The 20,831-nt window shown below is 36.1% G+C and overlaps 1 protein-coding gene across 3 annotated transcripts in view; it reads left to right on the top strand.

Annotated features, from left to right (window-relative positions):
- Positions 1–20,831, top strand: part of LOC123547549 (protein mono-ADP-ribosyltransferase PARP14-like) — a 163,860-nt gene that overhangs the window by 112,149 nt on the left and 30,880 nt on the right. For 2 of the 3 annotated variants that reach the window (XM_053551801.1, XM_053551800.1), the window contains 2 exons: positions 15,989–16,212; positions 20,140–20,264. In XM_053551801.1, coding sequence (XP_053407776.1) covers positions 15,989–16,212; positions 20,140–20,264 — 349 coding nt within the window. The remainder of the gene's footprint in view (positions 1–15,988; positions 16,213–20,139; positions 20,265–20,831) is intronic. The other variant, XR_008372493.1, reaches the window with a different exon arrangement.

Below are 20,831 nucleotides of genomic sequence, written 5' to 3'. Positions count from 1 at the left end.
GTTATGGTAACACTTAGGGGTTAAAGGTAATCACTATGTAACTTTTGAATCCCTTTAAAGAAACTTGACACAAATGTTTGCCACATGGAGACGACGTGCAACGCGCACGTTCTGGATGGTTGACGTTAAGGTCAAAGTCACACTTAGGGTCAAAGGTCATATGGGTTCGTTTCGTGTCCGCCCTGTAACTCTTGAACTGCTTGAAGGATTATAGAGAAACTTTGGAAAAATTTTCACCACATCGAGACGACGTGCAGATCACATGTTTCGGATGGCTTGCTTCAAGGTCAAGGTCACACACAGGAGTGAAATGTCATATGAGTGTGTTTGATGTCCGCTCTGTAACACTTGAATTGCTTGAAGGATTGTAAAGAAACTTGGCACAAATGTTCACTACATCAAGACAACTTTCGAAGCGCATGTTTCGGATGGCTTGCTTCAAGGTCACACACAGGGATCAAAGGTCATGACTATGTAACTTTTGAACCCCTTGAAGGAAATCAAAGAAACCTGACACAGATGTTCACCACATAGGGACAACACACTGAGCGCATGTTCCGGGTGGCTGGCAACAAGGTCATGGTCAAACTTAGGGATCAAAGATCATTTCTCTGTAACTTTAAGGTCAATGTCTAATTTTTGTACCCCTTGAAGGAAACCTGACACAACTGTTCACCACATTGAGACAACATACCGAGCGCATGTTGTTGATGGCTGGCATCAAGATCAAGGTCACACTTAGGAGTCAAAGGTCATTTCTCTGTAACTTTTGAACCCCTTGAAGGATTTCAAAGAAACTTGGCACAAAAGTTTGTCACTGGATGGCTGACTTCTAGGTCAAGGTCCTACACATGGTTCAAAGGTCATTACTCAGTAATTTTTGAAGCCCTTGAAGGATTTCAAAGAAACTTGAAAGAAATGTCCACCACATAAAGACGAAGTGCAGAGCGCGGCTGGCTGGCTTCAAGGTCAAAGTCAGACTTAGGGGCCGATAATCATCACTCTGTAACTCGTGAACCATTTGAAGGATTTTACAGAAACTTGACACAAATGTTCACCACACCGAGACGATTTGCAGAGCGCATGTTCTGTATTGCTCGCTGCAAGGTCAAGGTCACACTTGTGTTAAATGTGATACCTTCGGGCGTATATTGCTCCGCATTACTGTGCTCTTGTTTATAATTGTAAAAGATCAAAATTTAAACATGGACAGGAGTAGATTTTATAAGTGTGGTAGGTTATAGAGGCATAAAATAAAACCAAGAGTGAACTGGAGTTGAGTTGAGTTTAGTAAAGGAAATTTATATTGAAAGACTGAATGACTAATGCCGCTTTGACTTTTAGATAGAAAATATCTTTTTAGCTCGACTATTCAAAGAATAGGTAGAGCTATTGGACTCGCCCATGCAACATTTAATTGATACTATATTTAATTGATCCTAGGAATAAGATTGTCTTTTGATACATTTTAAGGTCGTATCCTCAAGGTGAAGGTTATAAAGCATTTTCAGACTACATACAATTGTTATCATTTTTTTAAACTGTGTGTTATACATATATTTAAGTCAAATAGGCAAGGTCAGTTGAGTGACATAAGGCCATTTATGGTTCTCTTCTTCTGTGTTTCTTGAAGACGTTTTGTAGTGTCCATACCCGCCCCCACTCTCCATTCACTAGCATCCTCAACCTAAGGAAATATGAGTTTATTTAGTATTTTGTATAGCAACAAGTAACACATAACCATATAATGACAAGAAGTGGGGGCACAAGTGTCTTGTGGACACACATTTAGTTCTTTCCTGTTTTAATAATTCAAGTCGGATAGATAGATTACTAATTGTACAAATTATTGTCTTACATCTGTCAGATTATCAATAGATTGAATCCTATGTGTAATGAAATATTCTATTGATCACAGATTTGTCAGAAATTGAAAAACACATCATGTCGTGTTGTAGAAACCAAGCAAAAGTGACTGTCATGTGGAAAAATGTTTGAATTTGAAATATCCTTGTTGGTTAAAAACTAGACCTCAAAATTTTCTATTATTATGTCTCCCACCACACAGTGGTGTGGGAGACTTATTGATATACTCCTGTCTGTCTGTGTGTCTACCTGTGTGTCTGTCACAAAGTTTGTCCGCCCTCTAAGTCAAACATTTCTCATCCGATCTTCACCAAACTTGAACAAAATGTATTTGACCATAAGACCTCGGCCAAGTTCGATAACTAGCCAAATCGGCCAAGACACTTCGGAATTATGGCCCTTGAACATTATTACCAACAATTACCGGTGCAGCATTGTAGATCGTAGACCGGTTAATCCACTCCACTACCGATACAGCATTGTAGACCGGTGCAGCATTGTAGACCGATTAGCACTACCGACACAGCATTACTCCAACATGTGAATACCAATAGGCCACAAAAGGTATACAAAGACACACTTACTATTCAGATGATTAGGCAGTTGTAGGAGACATTTGCTTTTCTCCAAAGTACCTATAGTTTCACATAACATCAACTTGCATATTATAACATGTGATATTTATGCCCCCACTACAAAAGAGAGGTGATATATTGTTTTGGTGATGCCATTCGAGCAGTCCTTGATGAGTAGGCGGCCCTCATTGGTTTATTTTGGATTAAGTAGGTAAATGATCATAAACGGACTGAAAAATGTTTTGGAACAATAACAGGAATTCTTGCATCCATTTGTGACAGTCAATTTTCATTTGATAATTGTCAGTTCTCAGTAGTTGTCTGTTATTGTTTCGGAGTGAATAGGGTAGATGTAAAGGCCACCTTGAGCTTGATTCTGAAGGAATTTTCAGACTCTATCTGGAAAACCTTTTTGCTAAAGGACATCAAACTATATGGTGATTGCTTGTGGTCAGTAGATAACCACAAACAATTTGGTGGTCAAAAGGTCAAGGGTCGCGCTCACAGTGAGATTAAGATTGTAAAACTGTTTCTTTTTAATTTTGCAGAATGTCTGGGCTTTAGATAGAAATCAGTTTTCAGTCAATAAATGGACAAATCATGGGTTATTGAATTCAAGGGTCGTTTGCCAGTTGTCAACAGATAAGCGCTATTGTTTCCGGGATCAAAGGTTAGGGATAATGGGAATGAAAATGGTTTTGGTAATGCTTTTACCTACTACACCAAAGTTTAAAGATTTACTTAATCTCGCTGCCGACCAAACTGTGATACAATGTGGTATTTGTAGAAACTATTGTCATACTCCTAGGGAAAATAACGTTAATACTTGCTCTTTAAGTCTTGATGACAAGAAATTATGTAGGAAGTGTCATAATCAGCTAAGTCATAGAAATATATGACAATGTTTTTGAAAGAATATTGCTTTCTTAACTGTATGATGTTCACAAATTTATTATTGTGACATATGATCTGGGGGAAATATTGCTGATAGTGATATAAATTGTTAAATATGTCATTTACTTCTTTATACCTATGTTTTATTGACAAGTCTTTTTTAAGCAGACATATTTTATCCAGAATCAGTTTTGATTTTAAGAAGGAATCACTTGATTTTTTATCAATTAACCAAATCTATTCTACTTATAGTGTTGTTATCTTTTTCACCTTAACCAACCTAAGAAACAGTAATCTTTTGTATACTGTTGGAGAGGACATAGAGTATACTTGAAAAGTGAATAGACTATTTTAAATTCATTGATGCTTAGTATCTTGGGTTAAAGTAAAGAAACGTATGTACTAAATGTACTAATGAATTATGCCTTCATTAAACTCTAGTCTGTAAGATCACTGAATAACGTTTTTCTGTTTTCTGTTTTCTCATCTGTGGGTGGGATATATTGATCTGTGCTGTCTGTCAGTCTGTCCGTCAGTATGTCAGTCAGTCTGTTTGTCTCTCCGTTTTACACGAAGATTAAACTGCTTCTCTGAAATTTCTGGTGGGATTCCAACCAAACTTTGTAAAAAAGGGTTAAATACCAAGGCTAGTTTTGCATATCTTTGGCATATTTTGGTTTAGGTATTGATTTTTTGATGAAATGTTTTTTCTCTTTTTTTCTATCTCCTTAAAGGTCATCTTTTGATAAAAGCTTTTTCTGGACAACTTCTCCTATACTACCGATTTGATTTCAATGAAACTTTATACTACCGAGCCTTGTTACGCATACTGGGTGTTTTACCCAGTTTTGCTTGATGGATTGTCCTGGATTTATGGGACTTCGATTTAGAAAAAGCTAATTTTCACTGTTTACAATCTAGCACCATCATTTTGTTCATCAATCCTATTCATATGTACTTAGAATGTGTATACCTACAAAGTCTTGTTTAGGACAGAGAGTAGTATTTAGTCAAGAGTAATGTGCGCTTGATTTATCAAACAACGATCTATTTCACTATGTTTATGCGTGAGGACCTTCATTTCTTAACAAGTTATACAATATCCAATTTACGTTTGATGGCTTCCCTTTCTATTTTCCAAAGAAATTAATTGTACTGCTTAAAGTTTATGTTTGTCATTTTACCAGCACATCTTTGTGTTACACCAAGGTGTTGGGTAATAATGCCTCCCTTCGAAGAAGGAGGGGTATATTGTTTTGCAGATGATGGTCGGTCTGTCTGTCTGTCGGTTAGTCTGTGGACCAATGCGTTTCAGGATGATAACTCAAGAACGCTTGGGCCTAGGATCATGACAGTTGGTAGGGAGGTTTGTCATAACCAGCAAATGTCCCCTATTGATTTTGTAGTCAGTAGGTCAAAGGTCAAGGTCACAGTGACCAGGAACAGTTAAACGGTTTTCGGATTATAACTCAAGAACGCTTGGGCATAGGATCATGGAGTCAATAGGGTTGTTGGTCATGACCAGCAGATGACCCGTACAGATTTTGAGGTCAGTAGGTCAAAGGTCAAGGTCACAGTGGTGACCCGAAACAGTTAAACCATTTCCGGACGATAGCTTAAGAAGCTTGGGCCTAGGATCACGAAACTTAATAGGGAGGTTGATCATTACCAGCAGGTGACCCCTAATGATTTTGAGGTCAATAGGTCAAATGTCAAGGTCACATTTACCCAGAACAGTAGAACATTTGTGTACAATGACTAAATAGTAATGGTCTTCTTTAAAAATTGTTCAAAGAATTGAATTCCAAACAGAACTGTGGTTGCCATTGCAACCGAAAGGAAAAACTTTAAAAATCTTCATGTCCAAAAACAGTGCTTAGGGCTTCGATATTTGGTATGTAGCATCATATAGTAGTCCTGTACCAAGATTGTTCAAATTATCCCCCCTAGGATCAAATATGTCCCGCCGAAGGGGTAGGGGGTGGGGGGTGCGGGGGGGGCGCAAATGGTTTAAATAGACTTGTTCATGGAAAAACCTTTAAACATTCTTGTCTGAAACCATACCATAAGGCCCACAGCTTAGATATTTAGTATGTGTTTTCCTCTAAAGGTTCTCTATCAAGATTGTTCAAATCATGACCGTAGGCCACGCCCGGGTGGTCCCTTGTTTTAAATAGACTTTTTCATTTTTGAAACAGTAGTAAAGAAATTTGGACCACAAGCATAATGTTTGATACAGGGTTCAATATTCATCTTGAATTGTCTTAATCATGACCTACTGACCTACTTGTTGGGTTTTGAAGGTGCAGCATAGAAATTTGAACCACGTTTATAACTTTTGATACTTATTTCAATACTCATCTTTAATATTCTTATCCTTGAACTACAGACCTACATTGTTTTTGAAGCTACAGCAAAGAAAGTTGGACCACCAGTTTATTTTCGTAACAGATTTCAGTAGTTATCTTGAATAATCTCTACCATGGTAAAATCACTTTAAAAGGAGGCATAAATGATATTTTGCTTCATGTTGTACATCGATTAAGTTAAGTATGAAATGTCATGTAATGCTTTACTTGAATACTTTAGATGTAGAAAACACCTTAGTACAGTTTGCAGATTAGGTTGTTTTATCAGTTACAAATGTTTGTTACTTTTTTGTAATTATTTTGAAGATATAAGGTTTAAAGGGCAGTGATTAATTTTTGAAGTGGAGTTTGTTTAAGAAATAATATATCTCATTTAGGGATTTGTCGCTGAATAAATCATTGTTTGGAGTTCAGATTCGAAGGAATTATATCACTAGGGCGCAGCCTGAGTGATATAATAATACGCATCTGAACGACAAACAATGATTTTATTGAAGAGCAAATCACTAAATGAGATATATTATTTCGATTCTAACACGTGACCATGGATTTTAAAGTACATCCTTGACGCCATTCATTAAATTTTCGCCCGTTTTCAATTGGTTTCTTTTCCAGCGCACCGCTATGCCGTCTGACGCTATGACGTAATAATTGTGACGTCAGAAAAATGAATTATTGTATAATAATTCACTGTTTTCAGCCTTCTTTGTTTAATAAGAAAATGAATCGGATCGAGTTAGAATTTACAATCATCTCTTTTTATACGCCCGAAGGGACATATCATGTTATACCCCCGGTGTCCGTCTGTCCGTACGTTAGCAATTTCGTGTCCGTTCTGTAACTCTTGAACCCCTTGATGGATTTTAAAGAAACTTGACACAAATGCTCACCATATCGGGATGACGTGCAGAGCGCATGTTCTGGATGGCTCGCTTTAAGAGATGATCACACTTAGGGGCCAAATGTCATATGAATGTGTTTTCTGTCTGCTCTGTAAGTGGGGTCAAAGGTCATATGAGTGTATTCGTATCATTGCTCAGTAAGTGTTGACACCCTTAAAGGATTTCATAGAAACTTGACACAAATGTTCACTACATCGAGACGACGTGCAGAGTGCATGTTCGTGATGGCTCGCTTCAAGGTCAATGTCTCACTTAGAGGCCAAAAGTCATATGAATGTGTTTCCTGTCCGTTTTGTAACTCTTGAACCCCTTGAAGAATTTCAAAGAAACTTGGCACAAATATTCAACACATCACGACAACGTGTGCAGAGCGCATGTTTTTGATGTCTTGCTTCAAGGTCACACTTATGGGTCGAATGTCATCTCTCTTTAATTCTTGAACCCTTGAACGGTTTCGAAGAAACTTGACACAAATGTTCACCACATCGAGACGATATGCAGTGTGTCAAGGTTACACTTAGAGGTCAAAGGTCATACCTTCGGACGTATATTGTTCCGCATGGCGCTGTTCTTATTTATGTTTGGTATATTGAGGCTCATTGATATAATATATTAATTAAATACAACTGTGAAGCCGTCCGATTAGCTCACTTGAAGGGCCAAGACTATGAATTGAAAGCCAAGGGCAAGGTGTATATACTCGATTAATGGCGGACAATGTCATTCTTTCTCCACCTTTGATTTATGTTGCTTAGTTGTCATACACTTACGCAGTGAACAATTCAAAACTGGTAAAGAATACAGGTAACTGACCGTCGTCACATAGCAGACATACCGTTGAAAATGGTTTTAAAACCTATCACATTAACTCTTTAAATTATCAGCAGAATAAAAATTGTATTGCATACACTGGCAAAATAGTCGCTTAATAGTCAGAACCTCGTTGTTTGTTTGTCTGTCTTTAATTAAGTTTATTGGACCTTCATCGCCGAGCGGTATAGGTCGCTGACTTAATATCGCTTGCCCTTCGCTGCGTGGGTTCGAAACTTTGCTTGTGGTGTAGAGTTCTTTCTTGAGAGGAAGCCATCAAGCTGGCTTACGGAAAATCGATGGTTCTACCCAAGTGTTGCTTTGGCACAAAATAATTCCAAAGGGGCACAATGGCTCTTCCTCCACCCTCTGTAGCTGAAAAAGTCATCCATAAATTGTGTTAATGTGACTCTAAACAAAACATAAAACAGTCTGTTTTGTTATGGTTTATAAGGAGTGCTCAAAGTATTTTGTGTCATTTGATTTTTGTCTAATTTTACTTTGATGACATGTGCCATATGAAATTAAACTTACACAGGTGTTACGACTGTAAAGCTTATTTGTTAATGTCCCTTTTGTTATAATATTTTTTAAATCGTGATTACCACTATGTCAAAATCATTTGTTAATGTAGATTATTATTGTTGTGACCTTTATTGTAGTGTTCCATCTTTTGAACCCATTTTAGTATGAATTTTTATGCTATTTATAGAAGAAATATATGAGACTAGACATTATTGCTCATCTTTCATAACGCATTTTCCTTGTTCAAAGGGCGTTTTTGAATAAAGGTTGTTTAAAGCTTAAGCACGTGAAAAGAAGAGCTTGTGTTTCCGAAGTTTTGGAAACAATTTGTTAAGAAAGTTTATGCCGTTTAAGACTGCTTTTGAAAAACAGAAATTTCTTTGCAACTTAATATTTAAATTAAAATATATGAAAATACAAAACAAACAAAAAATAAAGTAAAGGCCCTCCATGGCTGAGTGCTTAAGGCCGCTGACTTGAAATCACTTGCCTCTCACCGATGTGGGTTCGAGCCTTACTTGGAGCGTTGAATTCTTCATGTGAGGAAGCCATCCATCTGGCTTGCTGAAGGTTGTTGGTTCTTACCCAGGTGTCCGCCCGTGATGAAGTAATGCACGGAGGGGCACCTGGGGTCTTCCTTCGTCATTAAAAGCTTGAAATTACCATGAGACCTATGATTGTGTCGGTTTGATGTTAAATCCAACAAAAAGAAAGAAAAACCAAAATGTCTGAAATAGGTTACCAGTATTGTAGCGACTAGTATTTTCTTGCTGAATTATTCTAGTCATTGAAAGAAACAACCCAAGTTTAAAGCTTTAAGTAAGTTTTGTCTTTTTCTCATTCGAAAGTGTTGTTAATGCGGATCGTCAAAATTTTCCTTTGCAAGACATTTTTCATGTTGTGGCTGTAAAAAGTCTCCACATAGTTGAACTCAATGTTGTTATATTTTTTTTTTTTGTCTTTTGGAATGATGTTCATTATTTTTTACTATGTTATTATCCAGTTTACGCCGTGCTATGGTTATAAGGGGTAGTCATAGTTCATTACCTCTTATGAACGAACTGTTAAACTGAGCCTGCAATTGATTTGCTTAGTTACATTCTGTGTATCCAAAGGATCTTTGTATAGATTTAATTTCTTCTTGTTAGCAGCTAGATAAATATGTACTTATGTGCACCATTTTGCTTTGTTGGTTAGATTTTGCTCAAAGAGGTCTCTTAAGCTGAAAATAGGAGAATTATTTCAGCAACTTCATTTTATGGGCTGCCTAATGGATCCTCACTAAAATTTCACTAAAACTTGTTTATAAAATCTTTGCAAAAACATTTTTCAAGTTTTTCAGATGATGTCATCGCCTGCATTAAAATAAAATACACAGGATTGTTGGGTTTTACATACAGGCATTTTTTTTATCTACCTCAGTAAGACAGCTCTAGTTGCAGCTTTAGCAGCATGTAATTCTGGTGGGCAACTGGACCTTTTGTTTACCTTTGATTTTATTGTGACATAATCTGAAGCTCGAAGTATTATGAGGCGACATTTTCAAAAATGATTTTTATCATTCTCATCGACCAGTGGTTCGTCAGGATCCCAAGATGATTTATTTCTTCTGTTAAGTTGGTAAGCATGCACACTCGTTATTACAACCGGGAGTGGTGTCAGCCAATCAATGTTCGCCATTATTCGACACGCCAGATTTAAACTTCAAACCAACATCTAAGTAAAGTTCTTGCTATAAATGAATAAATATAATGTTGTACATTTGTATGACTGCGATTAATAAAGATTTATTTCTCTAATCGGATGTTTAGAAATTTACCTCAAGAAATAATATTATTCTTGTAATTCAGTGTCCGAACCATAATGGACGCGGTCACGCTTTCACGGCCAGTTGTGATTGGTTTGCAAAGATTCGTTAAAGAATGTCGCTGATTGGATGAAACTACTTACATGTAATGTTACAAAACTTAATATGTTAGCGAAGTATGTCAGAGGTCCAATTCGGCAATCATGGTAGGCCTCTAGTATGCGAGAATGGATATCAATCTACTTCAAATTCTACTTGTTGCAAGAAAAAAAAGTTCACCCTTAGGGTTAGTCGGCATTTGCCTTAAATTGATGTGAAATGTTCAGTGGGGTAGGGGTCTGTAATTTCAAATATCTAAGTAGATCGGATTTGGTTCTGATATTTTTCTGACTGTATATATATTATATGTATATAAGTCAGTTACATCCTTGTGCAGGTATAAAATTGATAAAAGTTCAATTTCCAAGGGAAACATCTGTAGACTTCTGTGTGTGTTTTTTTTCAATAACTTTAATTTTTCACTGCAAGCGCTTTCAATTGTACATATCTTCAGGCAGTTATTTTTTGAAATAATACAATGACGTAACGTCAGTAAAAAAACTATTAAAAAAATTCTGAAGTCTACTGCTGTTTTTCCTTGGAAATTATATATAATAATCTGCTACAACTGAAATATATAATTAACGTTTTATTTTCTTAAACAAAAAGAACTAAACATATCAAATTTCATCAGTTTTTAAAGTTTTTTTCTAAATACATCTCTTAGATTTTTGTAGTATTTTTGTGTGTCATTAATGCAACAAAATGATTTTCAGATCATAACTAGTGACTTTTTTTTTTAGATGTAAAGACGTTTTTTCCATTGAAAAAGAGGGTCGGGTAATTATGTTAACATTTAAAAAAAGAAAGAGTTTTGTTAGTGCCATTCATACTTGTGAGATTATGATATCACCATTTGTAAGTGTGAAATTATATGTTTTATAATGTAACCCCATTTTTATTAGCTCACCTGAGCAATGCTCAACTGAGTTATTGTAATCGCTCGATGTCCGTCGTCTGTCGTCCGTCGTCTGTCAACATTTAGCTTGTGTATGCGATAGAGGCTGTATTTTTCAACTGATCTTCATAAAATTTGATCAGAATGATGACCTTGGTAAAATCTAGCCAAATTTGAAAACGGGTCATCTGGGGTCAAAAACTAGGTCACTAGGTCAAATCAAAGAAAAACATTGTGTATGCGATAGAGGCTGTATTTTTTCAGTTGATCTTCATAAATTTTGGTCAGAATGATTACCTTGATGAAATCTAGGCCAGGTTCGACAATGGGTTATCTGGTCAAAAACTAGGTCACTAGGTCAAATAAAAAAAAAACCTTGTGTATGCGATAGGGGCTGTATTTTTCAATTGATCTTCATGAATTTTTGTCAGAATGATGACCTTGATGAAATCTAGGCCAAGTTTGAAAATTGGTTATCTGGGGTCAAAAACTAGGTCACTAGTTCAAATCAAGAAAAAACCTTGTGTATGCGATAGAGGCTGTATTTTTCAATTGATGTTCATGAATTTTGGTCAGAATAATTGCCATGATGAAATCTAGGTCAAGTTCGAATATGGGTCATCTGAGGTTAAACACTAGGTCACTAGTTCAAATCAAAGAGAAACCTTGTGTATGCGATAGAGGCTGTATTTTTCAATTGATCTTCATGAAATTTGGTCAGAATGATTACCTTGATAAATTCTAGATCGAGTTCGAATGTGGGTTATCTGGGGTATAAAACTAGGTCACTAGGTCAAATCAAAGAAAAACCTTGTGTATGATATAGAGGCTGTATTTTTCATTTGATCTTCATGAAATTTTGTCAGAATGATAACCTTTATGAAGTCTAGATCAGATTTGAATATGGGTCATCTGGGGTTAAAAACTAGGTCACTAGATTAAATCAAAGAAAAAAACTTGTGTCTTTGATAGAGGCTGTATTTTTCAATTGATCTTCGTGAAATTTGGTCAGAATGATTGCTTTGATGACATCTAAGTCAAGTTTGAATATGGGTTATCTGAAGTCAAAAACTAGGTCACTAGGTCAAATCAAAGAAAAACCTTGTGTATGCCATAGAGGCTGTATTTTTCAATTGATCTTCGTGAAATTTGGTCAGAATGCTTGCCTTGATGAATTCTACATTGAATTTGAATATGGGTCATCTGGGATCAGAAAATAGGTCATTAGGTCAAATCAAAGAAAAACCTTGTGTATGCGATAGAGGCTGTATTTTTCAATTGATTTTCAGGAAATTTGGTCAGAATGATGATATTTATGAAATCTAGATCAAGTTTGAAAATGAGTCATCTAGGATAAAAAACTAGGTCACTAGATCAAATAAAAGAAAAACCTTGTGTATTCGATAGAGGCTGTATTTTTCAATTGATCTTCGTCAGAATGATTGCCTTAATAAAATCAACGTCGAGTTTGAATATGGGTCATCTGAGGTAAAAACAAAAAACTAGGTCACTAGGTCAAATCAAAGAAAAACCTTGTGTATGCGATAGAGGCTGTATTTTTTAGTTGATCCTCATGAAATTAAGTCAGAATGATTGCCTTGGTAAAATCTAGGTAAATTTTTAATATGGGTTATCTTGGGTCAAAAACAAGGTCATTAGGTTAAATCAAAGGGAAACCTAGTGTATGTGATCGAGGCTGTATTTTTCAGTTGATCTTCATTAAATTTGGATAGAATGATTGCCTTGATAAAATTTAGGTCGATTTCGAATATGGGCTATCTGGAGTCAAAACCTAGGTCACTAGGTCAAATTAAAGAAAAACCTTGTGTATGCGATAGAGGCTGTATTTTTCAATTGAGCTTCATGAAATTTGGTCGGAATAATGACCTTGATAAAATCTAAGTTGAAATCAAATATGGGTGATCTGGGGTTTAAAAGTAGGTCACTAGGTCAAATCAAAGAAAAACCTTGTGTATGAGATAGAGGCTGTATTTTTTAGTTGATCTTCATGAAATTTGGTCAGTATGATTGCCTTGATGAAATTCAGGTCAAGTTCGAATATGGGTCATCTGGGGTAAAAACTAGGTCACTATATCAAATCAAGGAAAAACCTTGTGTATGCGATTAAATAGAGGCTGTATTTTCAATTGAGCTTCATGAAATTTGGTCAGTATGATTGCCTTGAAGAGATATAGGTCGGGTTCGAATATGTGTCAACTGGGTTTAAAAAGTAGGTCACTAGGTCAAATCAAAGAAAAACCTTGTGTGTGCGATAGAGGCTGTATTTTCAATTGATCTTCATGAAGTTTGGTCAGAATGATTGCCTTGATGAAATCTAGGTCAAGTTTGAATATGGTCCGTAGGTCATATATAAGAAAATACTTGCTTAATCTCAAGAGACCACATTTTTTGTCCAATCCTAATGAAAATTGGCAAGAATATTTGTTTCCATGAAATCACTAGGTCAAACATGTTTACACTGTTATGGTGTGTTTCTCAGGTGAGCGGCCTAGGGCCATCTTGGCCCTCTTGTTAGCTTGACTTTTCGAAGAAAAAGCAGAGCTGGCGTCTGCATAGCCGTTGGTTAAAGTTTGTGATTTAAAGTCAAATATCTCTGTTACTATCAAAGCTATTGACTTGAAACTTAAAATAGTTATTGACTATCAAAGTCCACACCAGGAGAAACAATCGCCATTTCCATTTTAACTCTGATTTAAATATGTTATGCACCTTGTTACCTTAGAATGTTTTGGTTAGTTTTTGATAAAGTCAAATATTTCTGTTTCTACCAAAGCTTTTGACGTGTAACTTAGGTTATTATGCCCCCTTCGAAGAATTTGGGTATATTGTTTTGCAGATGTCGATATGACGGTCGGTCGGTCTGTCTGCCCGTAGACCAATCCGTTTCCGGATGATAACTCAAGAACACTTGGGCCTAGGGTCATGGAAGTAATAAAGAGGTTGATCATGACCAGCAGATGCCCCCTATTGATTTTTAGGTCAGTAGGTCAAAGATCAAGGTCACAGTGATCCGAAACAATTTAACGGTTTCCGGACGATAACTTAAGAACACTTCGGCCAAGGATCGCGAAAGTTTATAGGGATGTTGATCATGACCAGCAGATGACCCCTATTGATTTTGAGGTCAGTAGGTCAAAGGTCAAGGTCACATTCACCCAGAACAGTGGAACATTTTTTGCCAAATAACTAGAGAATGCTTTGGTCTAAGATCACAATTGATACAGAGTTTACTAATGACTGGTAAATGACCCATAATTATTGATTTGAGGTCAATATGTCAAAGAGCCAGTGTACAATGACCGGATAATTTCTGTTCCTTGTGCAGTTACTGAATGCATCAAGGGGGCATTTCGTGTTCTATGAGCTCTTGTTTACTATCAAAGTCTACACCCGGAGAAACAATCCTCATAACTCTGATTTAAATTTTGACAGAGTTACGCCCTTTGTAAACTTGGAATGTTTTGGTTAGTTTTTGATGAAGTCGAATATCTCTGTAACTGTCAAAGCTTTTGACTTGAAACTTTAAATAGTTATTTACTAACAAATTCTACACCAGGAGAAACAATCCCTATAACTTGAATTTTGACAGAGTTATGCCCCTTTTTATCTAAGAATGGTTTGGTTAAAGTTTTGACTGGCAAAGCCCTAATTCAGAATCAAGCACTGGGAAAAGTCGAGCGTGCTGTCTTACAGACAGCTCTTGTTTCAATTTTACTGAATATTAGAAATGCTTAAACATTGGGTGATGAAAATGCCCAATAAAACAAAAACAAATGCGGTGATCTGTGCTTTTTCTGCCCCTATTTATCATAGAAACTCGCAGAGTATGAAAAATATTCTACTGTAGAATAAATTTGATCCTACATCCTTATGGTAACATTTTGGTTTTTGTGATAAAAGGAGTCATGTTACGTTTCTTGTCTGTTATCCTATTGACTGTATAAGAAGTGTTGTTCTAGTGTTGTGGTTTTATTTCTGTTTCAATATTAGTATTCCTTTTACGTAGATATTAAACTATGATGTACATTTTTCACTAAATGAAGCTGCAATTGTTAGTAATACATAATGAATATAGAAATGAAGACAAGAAGAATATTTTAAAGATTTGAAGATTCCCAGTGCTGTACACATTGTAAACCAGTACACATAGGGAGGTTACTATTAACCTTACAGGCAAGAGGACCTGTGTTGATTTCAACGTTGATGAATTCCACTGTCTTTGCATTGCCGTAAATAAGCCAGATCGAGCGTTCAATCTATAATACAAAATAAACAATTTGAATCCCTAAGAGGTTGAATGAGAATTTCAAAATTTGTACATTGCACTGTTTTTCTGCTTACTTTTACCATTGCCCCTCACTTAAAGGTCAAGGTCACTGTTTGAGGTAAAAAGTCAATAGGATTGTTTTTCCTTTCTGGTCCATAAATCTGTCGTCAGTTAAGGGGTTTTATTGACACAAATGTTCCCCATAATGAAACAAGGTGGCATGTACAATGCACGGACCCCCAGCGCAAAGTTCAAGGTCACACTTGAAGGTCAAAAGTCAACACAGATCTTTTCCTGTCTCAGTCTATAAACAATTTTTATATAAGCTCATATGCCATATGGACCCAATTAGAAAAATGTCGGTGTATGTTCTTCAGTATAACTTCCCTTTAATATGATTTCTTATATTTTTTTCTTATATTTTCCCACCAGTTTCAAAATGAAATGTTACAAAATTGAAATTAAATACGTTTTGTCTCGACCACATTTAGTGGAGGCGTGACTAATAATGCTTCAAAAACTCACCTTTACACCCCATGGTGAGTCTTGGCCCCCCTAGTGACCTTGACCTTGAAGAAGTCAACATTTGAAAATTCACAAAAATAACATGGACTTTCTGGTAGACTAAGAAATATTTTTTGCGGACACCATTTTCTGTGGTACTACATGGATGATACATACAAGTGTATTTTGACCTTTCTCTACCGGGGAAAGATTTTTTGTTTGTGAACTTAGAACAATTTCTTTTGTGGATGATCGTTTCTGTTAAATAACTTTAATTTGGGTCAGGATATTGAAATGAAACTTCTTTTAATCGGCTGAACTGTTTGAGTCATTCAGAAGGTGTGTCAACAAATAATGGGCTCGACATCGCTCCTCTATGGTCTTCAACATTCTAAATTAGATGGGTGTAGGAGGTGGAGAAGAATAATTACTGTTACACTCATTCTTACAGGATGGTGGAGTGGAAAAGAAGCAGATGATGATCAATCTAGCAGACCGAAAGGGAAGAAAAAGCCCAAGACACAAACGGACCCTCATACAGTCACATTTATTATTCTTGCTGTGTCGGAAGATACAATCAACCAAGCTATTAAGAAATTGGAAAGTTGCCTTGAAAAAGATGTCCACTTTAAACGCTTTGATGATAGCATAATAATGAAAATGGATGATAATCAGGTTAAGGATTTTAGTACGACTATTGAAATGTTTCTAATAGTAGAGCTTTTGTTGCCACCATTTCGTTGGCCTCTGTTTCAGCATCTGCGTCATAAAAGTTTTGCATGTAAGCAGGTTTCTCTAAAACTACTAGGCCTAATGCTGTCAAACTTCACACATTCATTTGGCATCATCAGGTGAATTCACGGGACAGGTTTTATCACCCTAGCTTTTTTTTACCCCGCTCTAAAGAAGCAGGGGTTTATTGCTTTGCACCTCGGCCGGTATGTTGGTTGGTCAGTTCGTCTGTCGGTAGAACCAACAGTTTCCGCTCAATAACTGGAGAACAAGTTGACCCAGAACATTCAAACCTAGTAGCATGTTTGGCTTATGAAGAAGATGACCCCTTTTGTTTTTTGGGTATGTAGGTCAAAGGTAAAGGTCACAGGGGCCCAAACCTTGAAAAGGGTCTCCGTCAATTAACTGTAGAACCACTTGACTCAGGACCTTCAAACTTGGTAGCATGATTGAGCTTTTAGCAGATGACCCCCATTGTTCTTTCGATCAGTAGGTCAAAGATCAAGGTCACGGGGGTTGAGTAACTTGAGAACCACTTCACACTCAAAGGCATGATTTGGCTTATGAAGTAGATGACCCCTATTGATTTTGGGCCAGTAGGTCAAAAGCCAAGATCACCGGGATCTGAATCTTGAAAACAGTTTGCACCTAATGACTTGAGAACCATTTGACCAAGAACTTTCAAACATGGTAGCATGATTTGGCGTATAAAATGGATGACCACTATAGTTTTTTTGGGCCAGTATGTCAAAGGACAAGGTCACGGGGAACTTGGGAATTACTTAAGGTTTAGCAGTATATCACAGCACAACAGAAATTATTAGTAAACGAACAACATCTTGACAAACAACTTATCTGTCCAACACATGTTTTAGTGTTCTGTCCCATAGAATTGGATACTTCAAATATTCTAAAGGAGTTGTCCCCCTTTAAAAAGGAATGCCATTTGTAAAGAAATAAATGTAAACAATTGTCAAAAACGATGTTTTACCTAGTTATGTTAAGTTTAATCACTGGTACATTGTTGCAAATGCATCAAAACGAAGACATGTAACAGCTTTTTAAAAATGGTGAGTTTGTAAAGGCGCTGAACTTTCCAGAAGTGTGGCACCTTCATGCAGTCCCTTTCCGGAATTCAATACATATATGAGTAAATTAACAATGGTTTTGTAAAATAATATACATGTTTTATATGCTGTTTAATTTTCATGTAAAACAATGCTTTCTTTCTATGATTTGGTGATGTTCAAACTTTTTTCTCCGAAACATGTACCTAACTCTTAACCAAGAACCTTCAAACTTGATAGCATGATTGGGCTTAATAAAGTAGAAGACCCCTTTTGTTTTGGGGAGAAGTAAGCTAAAGGTCACAGGGGCCTGAACCTTAAAAACAGTTTTCACTCAATAGCTTGAGATCCACTTGACTCAAACTTGCTAGCATGATTGGGCTTATGAAGTTGATGACCTCTAATTTTTTTGGGCAAAATTATGCATTTTTTAACAGAATTTTAGGTTAAAATTTTGCATGTAAGCAGGTTTCTCAAAGACCTTTAAGGCCATATACTTTCAAATTTCAGAGTTTTCTCCAGCGTCATGAGTTTACCCCAAAGAGCAAGTTACATAAATCTAGATTTTATTTTGTCAAAATTATGGCCATTTTTAACACAGTTTTGCATGTAAACATGTATCTCAGGAATTACTGGACTAAATGTTTTCAGAAGCCAAAAGTCTTTGGCATCATAAGCATAACATGGCAAGTTCCATAACCCCTGCTTAAATTTCCTTTTTCCACTTAGAAAATGTTCCTAAAGGTTTTGTATGTAAGCTAGCTGTAAGTGAAAGCTTTTCAAATAGCCGAGCACATTGTCATTAAAAGCTCTCAGACTTGTTTATTGATTGCACCCTCCTTTTCTAGTGATTTTATAATCGTTAATTGTAATTATAAGCAGTAATCAACTACATTTTTTCAAGCGATCAGAAGTATGTGGTATCGTGATTAATCTCAATATATCAATTACTGTGCTACAGTAGTGTGTAACCCTTCTCCCTAACCTCTGTTGAATTTTGATATAAGAATAAAGTTGATGAGGAGAGAGGGATTTTGTAAGACATGCTTCAATTTTCAATTTTTCTTAAAAGATATAAATTGATAAAAGATATCGAAATTGATACCAAGATGAAACTGTAAAAGATATTGAATTGAACCAATTGTTTAAATAGATATTTTAATGTGTATGATACAAAGTACATCTAAATTCCGTCTATTTTATATTAAATTGCCTTAGCGTGACAAACACTTTTGAGAGTTTTCTACGCATCATATTGACTAAAATAGTGTGATTGGGAATACAAAATATAAAAGTTCCTAACAAGCATAATATCTTCGAATTTCTTTTTTTCTGTAGAAAGCCTAAATATTGGTATTTTTAGCCTACCTGAGCACTAAGTGCTCATGGTGAGCTGTTGTGATCACGCTGTGTCCGTCGTCTGCCATGCACGTCCGTTTGTCCTCAACGTTGTTTTTAAACGACATCTCCTCCAAAACCACTGAATGGATTTTAATGAAACTTGGCCCGGATGTTCTTTGGGTAGTCCTCTTCCTCTTTCAAACGGTTTCCACATGGTTGCACATAGGAGCCGCCAGAGAAAAATCTGCAAACGAGATCTTCTCCTAAACCGCTGGTCCGATTTTAAAATAATATCACAAAAACGATCCTAAGGTGACCTTCTACCAAGATTGTTCAGATTATTCAGATTCGTGAAAAAATACGTCCGCCAGGGGGCGTGTTCACATTTCCCTGTATGTGTATAGTGAAAACTTTATACATGTTCTTGTGTGAAACTGCTGGCTCAATTTTAAAATAGTTTTACACAAATGGTCCTTACATAACGTTCTACTAAGATTGTTCAAATTGTTTTGATTCATATAAAAACATGGCCGCCAGAAGGCGTAGTCTTTATCCCTGTATGTATAGAGTGGAAAATTAAAAAACTTCTTGTTTTAAAGTGATGGCCGAATATCAAAAAAGTTTCACACAAATAGTCCTTCTGTGACCTTCTACCAAGATTGTTCAAATTATTTTGATTTGTCAAAAAATATGACCGCCAGAGGGCGTAGTTACCATTTTTCTCTATGTATATAGTAAAATATTAACTAAGGTGAGCGATTTAGGGCCATCAAAGACCTCTTGTTTACGTATGAATTTGGTAGGAGGTCTGCTATGCATTACTTGAAAAATGGTTCCTCTTGAGAGAAGGAGGCAAAATAGTGAATGTTTAATGGATTTGGAAATTCGAAAGTGGTGCTTATAATCATTCAGATGGGATTGTTGAATAGAATTCCTTTTGGTAATAGTACTAGCACATTTGGAAAAAAATAATCCGTGCCATGATTACTTTTTGAAAGTACAGGTGGCAGTTATAATGCACTCTCTTCTAACTAATATTTTCTTTAACTGTGAAATAATTGCTTATCATCACCCAAATTCCATTTTTGTATATATGATATGATTGTTACCTATAACTTTAACTAGGTCTTTTCAAGATATGATTAATCATTGTAAGGTCAAGTTGTGATGTTATGTTTGATTGGTTTGCATATAATTCTGCAACTATAGTAGTTGTGGAACTCCTGAACTATACATTAATTGGAATCTTTTACAAACAATCAAACAATCTAGAACAAACGAAAATGAAAACACTAATTTTGCTGTTATTAACGTATTCATTGGAATAGTGTAATGCTGTTTATTGTTAAGCAGTATTTTCTTAAAATGCACTCAGTCCCAAATTTTAACAGGTACATATACTCATGTGTATGAGAAAGGGAAGAATGTATTCACAAGTTTAAATATACTTTGCTGTATTCAGGTGATGGAGATTAAAGCAATTGCAAGGCAGTTTCACCTCGAGATGCAACTGGAATCAGCTAAGGGACATATACAAATATCTGGTATTGCCTCGAATGTCATGTCTGCATCTGATAAAATTCATAGGTATAACTTAAATTATGTTTATTATGTCCCCAATGATTTTGCTCAATGTCTAACGGTCCCCAAGAAGACAATTTGTTTCCCGAGAAATAACTGGTGAGCGCTCTGACCTTTAATTAAAAGCCATGGTTTGACTTAGTAATTTACCGGCCGCCCGGCAACTAAGCATATTAGGTATTAGAGGAGGAGCTTTACTACATATGAGAGAGTCGGCAGACGATTGTAATCTGATTATGTAAACACAGAATTCTTCTGCTTGATATCTTATAGCATTTTATTCACGTTTTCAGTCGGCGTCCTGATTTGGTTGTTTTTGTATGTAAGCCGGTATCTCAGTATCCACTTGTTGGAATGGATTGAAACTTCACACACTTATTGACTGTGATAAATCTTACTTTGCATTATTTTTTTTACAAAAGTATAAACCGTTTTACTTTCACTTGTCTGTTGGCGTCCGCGTTACGATTTGGTCAAGGTTGACATATAAGCTGTTTTTAGCACCCACTAGTGTGAATTGAACGAAACTTCATACAGTTGTTCACTGTTATGATTTGACATGTAGTGAACAGG

Source organism: Mercenaria mercenaria, chromosome 9 (genome assembly GCF_021730395.1).
Source record: "Mercenaria mercenaria strain notata chromosome 9, MADL_Memer_1, whole genome shotgun sequence".
In the NCBI taxonomy this organism is placed as follows: domain Eukaryota; kingdom Metazoa; phylum Mollusca; class Bivalvia; order Venerida; family Veneridae; genus Mercenaria; species Mercenaria mercenaria.
This window is presented reverse-complemented; position numbering and strand designations above follow the sequence as displayed.